A 9,029-nucleotide genomic window follows, 5' to 3' on the forward strand; every position below is an offset into this window, starting at 1 on the left:
CCATTAAATGGACCACCTGACCTTTTCCCCTGAGTTTCCATGCTTTGCCGATCCCATCCGTATACATCTGGGTGATGCCACCAGTGCCGGCCTTGTTAACAGATTGCAGCAGCATAAAAGATGAGTTGAACCGGTGTCATCCCGGAGAGGGGGAGAAAGGGGCCGAGCAGTGAGGGTTCTCGCTCGGACGCCTCCTTTGTGCGTCTGTAAAGGAACCATTTAGTCCTGGCGGCGGTGGTCTATTCACACAGCCACCCCTGACAGCTGAGCTGCTAAAGCCCCTTCTCTCCAGTATAGGCTATACACTGTAACAGAAAACTATAATTTATACGGTAATTTTAGGTGTTATCATCAATAAAACACTCAAACGTTTTACTGCAGCTAACTGTACTGCAGCTAATTACTGTTTTTCGAATGGTACTGTAATTCCACCTAACAGAATACAGCACCATACCATATCTTTGAAGCCCAAAAACCTGACCACTAGTGGGCACATGTTAGTGTTGTTTCTGAGTAACATATTTTGAGATGTGCCTTGGAAGAGGCTATATTTATTTCTGTACCAATTTAACTCTTATTTGGCTATAGTGCCCCATCAATTTGAAATATATATGGGACACATTGGAGTGGCAGCAAGTATTTTTTACAGTACACCTACTGTAATGTAACCACTTAAGGTTGAACCTTAAATGGTTGAGCATTTTGCCATGTCCTTTTGGTCTGTTTTGCCCAGTAGTTGCAGCCAGTTTGGAAGTCTTTGTTAAGGCCTCTAGAAGTGCAAGTGATATAAAACACCAAATGTTAATTAATTCATCCATTATTAATTAATTCCGATTAAGGTAGTATTTACTTATTTTTTTTACAGTATAATACAATCCATTTTACTGTATTGTAGCCTACTGTTATTACACAGTATTTGCTTTGATACCGCATTTATATTACAGTAGGAGTACTGTAATATTAAACACGTAATTTTACTTGCCACCGAGCTACGTGTAAATTACTTTAAAATTCTTGGTAAGCTTAATGAGCTAAATCATTTACGTCAGGTTTTGTTTGAGCGAAAAAAATAGCATTAATTGCTCCGGTGTTGATGAAAAGTAGATCGAGATAAAGCAGCCGATCAGTAACTGCACTTAAATCCATCTCTTCACATGTATTTATTTCGACGATTTGTTTCCACCAACCACATGCCTTGGGGGAAAATACATTGTATTTAGGATAGAAGAAGAGAGGGAGCTTTGTAGCGCATTTTAAACCAGCACAGACGGAAACAGAGATCTCCTCAGCTATCATTTACAATAAACCCCCCTTTCTCTGACAGCGCCATCTAAACAGATAAATTAGTACAAATTCACTCAGATTTTAGTCTAATAACAGTGATGAAAGCATGTAGATTCATCCCTAATTACACAAATGCCTAATCCCTAATGGTCTTGAAAATGACTGCGATTGTATTATAATCTAAACATTGTTGTTTGTTGATCCAGGAAGGAACCTACTCAAATTACCCACATTGTGACAGCTTTGAAATTACATGGATGTGAGACATGAATGGTTAATAATAGCAATATTTAAAGAGTAGTTGTGTTGTTTTGAATAACCTAAATCTTAATCATACTTCAATCCAATTGGGTTCATATTCCCTTTTCTTCAACAAAACTATGTGTTATCTGTTGTGTTGTTACTCTGTTATTATGATGAACTGCAATCATAGACCTATGGTCACGTTTCAATTATGTGCAATTCCAAAACAAATATCCCAGTAATTTGGGGTTAAAGCTATTAAGGGTGTTTTGTGGTAGTTTATAGATAAAGTCGTTCTAAAACGTAAACTAGAAGGATAAAAAGCTAATGAATCAGTGCAGAGAATGACGGGAAATAGTTGCTGCTAGGGCGTGGATGTGTGTGAGTGGCTGGCGATAGGGGGTCGTGGCGTTGACATTTCCAGAGTTCTATTCTGATTGGCTCTTATTTGAAGAAGCTCATGGGTTCTTTCAACTATTAAGTGCCTCCCCATCGCTCTAAAGGACATTATAATGCAAGGGTCCTCCTTTTTGAGCACAAATAGAATTTTCTTTCATTTGGAGGATATATAGCTTACTTAAAAAATATATATTTAAAGTTGTAAGGTGGACCATATTTCGCACTGGAGCGGTGCGCCATGCTCTCTCACACCGATCTCCTGGATGCTCGGCTCGGTGAGTTATCATCGCAAAACTCCGGTCTTCAACTATACTGTAAGCTGGAGCAATTTCTAATCTAACAGCATTATGAAATTAAATTGAACCATTTGTCTTTGATGTCAGCCCGTTGCATCTAAGTAAAATAATTGTTTCAAAAACGAATAATTTCAACCTGCCATGATATTATGTGTACATTCTGAAATGTTGATGTTGATTAAATTGAATTTGTGAGTCAAGCAGAGGATGGATTATATGTGTAACACTTTTAGAGGACTCGGATGAATAACAATTGCCTGTAATTTGACATTTTACATTTCACATCAGGGAATTAAGATTTTACCCTTTACAGACAAATGTATAGCTCGTTCTTCAAATGCATAATTTCAGTAATTTCTGATTGTGTTTTATCCCTCACTCAAGGGTCTCAGAGTTGTTCTCTGCAGCGCTAACTGTGTTGCCATCTCTCTCGCTCTCTCTCTCCCCCCCGCAGGGATGAAGGATGCTGCGGAGCTGCTGGGGAACCGAGACCCGATGAAGTGCCGGCTGGGCGGCGGGGTGGCGGACCAGGGAGACATGGACCCTGGCCCGGACACCGTGGAGGGTGCCACCTTGCTGCCCGGGGATGAAATCCCCACAGGTGGAGCCAACCAGCCGGGCATGCCGGTAAATAGTAAGGACACTGAGAAACAGCAGCAGCAACAGCAGCATAATTCTAGTCAGACTGCGAACCAGCAGAAACAGAAGCGACATCGAACGCGCTTCACCCCAGCTCAGCTGAACGAACTGGAACGGAGCTTCGCCAAGACCCACTACCCAGACATCTTTATGCGTGAAGAGCTGGCGCTGAGGGTCGGCCTCACCGAATCCCGTGTGCAGGTAATCCCGTGTCCTGGGGTATTGATGTTTCTTTAGATTACATTTACCCACAAAATGTCCTGTTAAATTGATATCATAAACATGTGGAATCAAATAATGATTAGGCTACTCATACAAACATATTTTTATACATTTCTAAAACGAATACGCCATAATGATATGCAAGTGTATTGGTTTTACAAAATGTGTTTATTAGCCTAACTATGCAATTCACTATTTGATATACTGTAGCCAAGAGAAGGCYTTTAAAATTAAATTATAACAGCCCATCAACATTTTAAACAATTATTTAGCCTTGCTGTATATTTATTTTATATTGTTAGAATTAGGCAATACAAAATGTCAATAACGCAATGAGCATAAAAACAACGTGTCCAATATGTATCAACATGTATCCAAGCAAATGTTCCACCCATATAAGAAAACAAGTAAACGTATTCTGATATTTAGCAATATGAACAGAAGAACTGATGCACAATAGCATGACATTGATTTCGTTATTTTATAGGCTAAGGGGCAGGTGATTGAAAAGTAGAAAGACACATCAGGGTCAGGAGCGTTGTCCATGGTGCTGGTGCACCTCCCCAACGCTTGCTGTTGCCCAACGACTAATATCATGCCAAACCACAGTTCTACCAATGGCAGCGATATTAATTGTATATAATCCAGTTTAAATGAGTTTAATTGAATAAGAAACATGCTATTTTATTATTTATAATATTTACTCGATTCATTTCGAAACAATACTTGTTGTTGACGCTCACAGGAAAAGCTGCAGTCAAGCCATTTCTCTTTAGGGTAGTCGTTGTAAAAAGAAAACTAATTTGTGGCAGTCTATAGTAGGTCATTCCTGAAATAATGGGGGAAAGTTTATCTTAAAATATAAACGATGCCTTGGAACTTTCTTCTCATTCAGCAAAGCATTGTATACCACACTACTGTAAGGCCTATATTGCAAATCTGCAGAAGCGCTGTTTGTATTAAGACCTAGCAAAGTACAATTAGAAATGCACATTGAACGTCACAGAGAAATAATAACATTTCCCATAGTTTATGCACGGTGCCATAATGTTTTAGGAAATATTGATACTGGTAACGTACAAGGATGCCTGCATATTATCAATTTGAATATATTCATTCGTTTCTGTCTCTAACCTATACCTTTAGTGCGTCAAAATTTATTTTAATATTTTTTTATTTAGAATGGGCATAGTCTAGGCCTATAACATAAAAACATTTTAATTACGTGGATGTATGCTGGATTTCTAAGACACTATAATAAAACCAAACACATTTTTATCAACCTATTTGTCTTATTTATACGTTGACGGATTATTAACCAATGATGTGAAATTCATGCAAATTACCCTCATTGCAATAAAGTATATCATTAGTCATGGCTACAATTAAGTCGTTTTTATATTATAAACAAACACTAAAGAAGTAGGAAAGCAGGCCTATCTGATATCTAAACCTACATTTCTGCAAACAGTGCATTAGATCTGCAGTGTAACTTCGCCCATTTGTTGCCGTCCTCTGGAATGGTCTATCAGCTACGTCTTAATAGGACGCTGTGCGAGACTATATTGTACTTTGTTAATGGAATGAGAAATTGCATTTTCTTTCCCCTCGAGTGTAATGGATTCGCTCGGCGTTTCACGGCTGGCTGAAGGGAATGAGAGCGAGATTTTAGATTTAATACAGCGGCACAGACTCCCGGATCCGTGAACACATTAATCATGCCTGGAATAGCGATGAAATCTTCATAAAGCTCTATCCATAAGACCCTACAAGTAACCTGCCACGCACTGCGTGTGTGTATGTTTTTCATACAGAGTTTTATGATTGTTTTAACAATTATTTAAACCACTGATTTGAGTATTTTTATTACGTAAATACAGTTTTAACCACTCTTAACGTCAGCCGCTGCTTCCGTGCGAAGTTGGTTTAGAACATTGTTTTGGATACGAATTCCGTATTATAGTAATGGATTTAATCTGAACGGTCCATAGACCACAGAGATCCTGTGCAATTACTGCTCCGATATATGATGCCTACCTACACAAGGTTCAGTTTAACGCCCCTTGCAGGTCTCGAACCCACAACCACTGCTAACTACTGCTAACCACTGCTCCAATAAGGGTTAACCCCTAGGCAAGGTTCATTACATTATTCAAGTATATTAAAGAATATGAGGACCAATTTCTAATGTTTATTTTTGAAATTGTACCTTATTTATCCAGGTTGAGTCTCTGACTAAATAAAATGTTCAAAACATAGCTGGTAATTTGTAAGACTTTTGGATATCCCTCTATATTCCCTTTCCAAGTTTAGCCGATAAGAATACATGCTATATGTTTGAAATGTGTTATGTAGCCTAACCTTTCTCATGCACTCTTTCTTTTTCTTTCCAGGTGTGGTTCCAGAACCGCCGTGCCAAGTGGAAGAAGCGTAAGAAGACCACCAACGTGTTCCGCGCCCCTGGCACTCTGCTACCAACGCACGGCCTGCCTCAGTTCTCTGCTGCGGCTGCCATGGAGAACAGCCTGTGCTCCTTCCACGCCAACGACTCCCACTGGGCCACGGGGATGCACGGGGTGTCCCAGCTCCAGCTCCCCCCTGCCCTTGGCCGCCAGCAGGCGATGGCCCAGTCCCTTTCCCAGTGCAGCCTCGGGGCCGGCCCGCAGCACAACTCCATGGGCCTGTCCAACGGCCTCTCCTCCAATGGCTCAGGCCTGCAGTCCCACCTCTACCAGCCCCCGTTCCCCGGGATGCCCGCCTCCCTCTCCGGTCCAACGAACGTGTCAGGTTCGCCACAGCTGTGTAGCTCTCCGGACAGTGACATGTGGAGAGGGACAAGCATTGCCTCACTGCGACGCAAAGCGCTCGAGCACACAGTGTCCATGAGTTTCACTTAATGACGTTTGAAGATGACCCCCTTTGTTTAGCTTTTAGCTGTACCCCGCCCTTTTAAGAAATACCTGTGTGAAGACTACTCAGGACTCAAAGTACTTCATGAGAATAACAATGAAATAGAATGGCCAGACTGGAGTCTGAGTTGTGTTCAGATGTCATAATAAAAAACCCAGATGACATTGGCGTGTAAATTTGGTGAAGTGGACGTGAGAAATAGGCTAATTTACCTGCGTCTCAGAAGGTCTGTTTATCTTAACGTCCATTTTCCCCAAAATGATTATATCACCTATTCATAATTATATTGAAATTATTTGGCCAAAAATCCTTCTCATTTTCGGTTTTTCATTAGGTGTGGCTGTTGCACCCCGTAGGAAAGTAAGATATCATGTCAGTGAATTTCTTTGTTTTCTATGCTGTTAAATGCTTTAAATTAAGTTGGGAATCAAATTTCTAAATGCCACATGTACTGCATGTTTGAATGGGTCTGACGCATGCGCAGTGAAGTGGACTTGACCCCTGAAATAGCCTATTTTTCTTCTGCTGCCTCGTTCCCGAATTGCCCACTTGTTCACTTCTTATGGATTTAAGAGAATGGAAATGGTGTAAGGACTGTTATGTAGACTCTGACTCTGTTCCAATATCCACACTAGCATAGGCTACTATGAAGAAATGTACTGGTCATGCATTCTAAGTGGTATATATAGGCCTAGCAATCTTTTTGTTTTACATCTATGCTGGGAAGTGCATAGAGTGCATAAGATCGTCTGGGGGTGGTATGATTGGGAGGAGAAAACGGAACATTTGCTGTTATTGGCAGAGAGACTTGGAACTCTCTTTCTTATTTGTCAATTACTCAATTTACCACCTGCTGATAAAACAACTCCATTCTAACAAAACAGGCTGAAATTTCAGGCAGTCTTTCCAAACAGCCCTAACAAAAATAGGTAACTTTCATAATTTCGCAGTATGATTGCAACCTAATAGTGTGGAAATTTATATAAAACACAGATGATCACGTTTTTGACTGCACTGGGACTTTAAGAAAGAAGAGTGAAAAAGAAACAAACAAACCCATTTCTACATAAATCAGACTCATCTGCATGTGTTGGCCACGTGAAAAATGGGGGTATTAACATTTATAAGACAAGAAAATGAACCTTTAAGTAACCTGTTCTAGGATGTTTTGTGTAGATAAAGCATTCTCGTACCCACTGGTCTGTTTGTGATATGTTTTAACTTATTGTTTGTGCTTTTCTTAAATGTTTGATCTTACACCAAATTGCATCACAATGTTTCCTTGAAAGGCTTATATTAATTTATTGTAAGTGGACAAATAAAATCATTTTCAATATGTCAAATTATGATTGGTTTATGTCTCAACATTAGCCTAATGTTAGAGAAAATGTGGGCTCCTCAAATCAAATGTTATTTGTCACATGCTTCGTAAACAACTGATGGAGACTAACAGTGGGCCCGCTTACTTACGGGCCCTTCCCAACAATCCACAAAGAATGAAATATAAATAATAGAAAAATAACAACACAAGGAATATATACACAATGACTAACGATAACTTGGCTACATACACTGGGTACCAGTACAGAGTCAATGTGCAGGGGTACAAGATAATTGAGGTAGAAATGTACAGTTGAAGTCGGAAGTTTACATGCACTTAGGATGGAGTCTTTAAAACATGTTTTTCAACCACTCCACAAATTTCTTGTTAACAAACTATAGTTTGTACTATACTATACTATACTATACTTTGTGCATGACACAAGTCATTTTGCAGACAATTGTTTACAGACAGATTATTTCACTTATTAACCACTGTATCACAATTCCAGTGGGTCAGAAGTTTACATACACTAAGTTGACTGTGCCTTTAAACAGCTTGGAAAAATCCAGAAAATTATGTCATCACTTTTGAGGCTTCTGATAGGCTAATTGACATAATTTGAGTCAATTGGAGGTGTACCTGTGGATGTATTTCAAGGCCTACCTTCAAACTCAGTGCCTCTTTGCTTGACCACATGGGAAAATCAAAAGAAATCAGCCAAGACCTCAGAAAAAAAATTGTCGACCTCCACAAGTCTAGTTCATCCTTGGAAGCAATTTCTAAACGTCTGAAGGTACCACGTTCATCTGTACAAACAATAGTACACAAGTATAAACACCATGGGACCACGCAGCCGTCATACCGCTCAGGAAGGAGACGCGTTCTGTCTCCTAGAGATGAACGTACTTTGGTGCGAAAAGTGCAAATCAATCCCAGAACAACAGCAATGGACCTTGTGAAGATGCTGGAGGAAACAGGTACAAAAGTATCTATWTCCACAGTAAAACGAGTCCTATATCGACATAACCAGAAAGGACGCTCAGCAAGGAAGAGGCCACTGCTCCAAAACCGCCATAAAAAAGCCAGACTACGGTTTGCAACTGCACATGGGGACAAAGATYGTACTTTTTGGAGAAATGTCCTCTGGTCTGATGAAATAAAAATAGAACTGTTGGCCATAATGACCAGCGTTATGTTTGGAGGAAAAAGGGGGCGGCCTGCAAGCCGAAGAACACCATCCCATCCGCGAAGCACGAGGGTGGCATCATGTTGTGGGGGTGCTTTGCTGCAGGAGGGACTGGTGCACTTCACAAAATAGATGGCATCATGAGGCAGGAAAAGGATGTGGATATATTGAAGCAACATCTCAAGACATCAGTCAGGAAGTTAAAGCTTGGTCGCAAATGGGTCTTCCAAATGGACAATGACCCCAAACATACTTCCAAATTTGTGGCAAAATGGCTTAAGGACAACAATGTCAAGGTATTGGAGTGGCCATCACAAAGCCCTGACCTCAATCCTATAGATTTGTGGACAGAACTGAAAAAGCGTGGGCGAGCAAGGAGGCCTACAAACCTGACTCAGTTACACCAGCTCTGTCAGGAGGAATGGGCCAAAATTCACCCAATTTATTTTCGGAAGCTTGTGGAAGGCTACCTGAAACGTTTGACCCAAGTTAAAACATTTCAAGGCAAAGCTACCAAATTCTAATT

General features: G+C 40.3%; 1 protein-coding gene across 2 annotated transcripts; it reads left to right on the forward strand.

Annotated features, from left to right (window-relative positions):
• The first annotated feature begins 2,019 nt into the window (after positions 1 to 2,019).
• otpb (orthopedia homeobox b) lies at positions 2,020 to 7,336 on the forward strand. 2 transcript variants are annotated; one of them, XM_024003432.2, is made up of 3 exons: positions 2,020 to 2,240; positions 2,677 to 3,062; positions 5,477 to 7,336. In XM_024003432.2, exons 1-3 carry the CDS (start codon positions 2,165 to 2,167, stop codon positions 5,978 to 5,980), a joined length of 966 nt encoding a protein of 321 aa, XP_023859200.1. In that variant the 5' UTR covers positions 2,020 to 2,164; the 3' UTR covers positions 5,981 to 7,336. The 2 variants fall into 2 exon arrangements, with proteins under 2 accessions (XP_023859200.1, XP_023859201.1); XM_024003433.2 differs by having other exon boundaries at positions 2,020 to 2,201.
• The last annotated feature ends 1,693 nt before the right edge of the window (positions 7,337 to 9,029 follow it).

Source organism: Salvelinus sp. IW2-2015, linkage group LG15 (assembly GCF_002910315.2).
Source record: "Salvelinus sp. IW2-2015 linkage group LG15, ASM291031v2, whole genome shotgun sequence".
In the NCBI taxonomy this organism is placed as follows: Eukaryota; Metazoa; Chordata; class Actinopteri; order Salmoniformes; family Salmonidae; genus Salvelinus; species Salvelinus sp. IW2-2015.

Bases quoted from the DNA above. Each gene is read 5' to 3' on its own strand.
- otpb (XM_024003432.2), top strand. From the start codon at position 2,165: ATGCTCTCTCACACCGATCTCCTGGATGCTCGGCTCGGTGAGTTATCA. The intron at 2,241-2,676 runs GTAAGCTGGAGC...TCCCCCCCGCAG, and splicing joins CTCCGGTCTTCAACTATACT to GGATGAAGGATGCTGCGGAG. The intron at 3,063-5,476 runs GTAATCCCGTGT...TTTTCTTTCCAG, and splicing joins TCACCGAATCCCGTGTGCAG to GTGTGGTTCCAGAACCGCCG.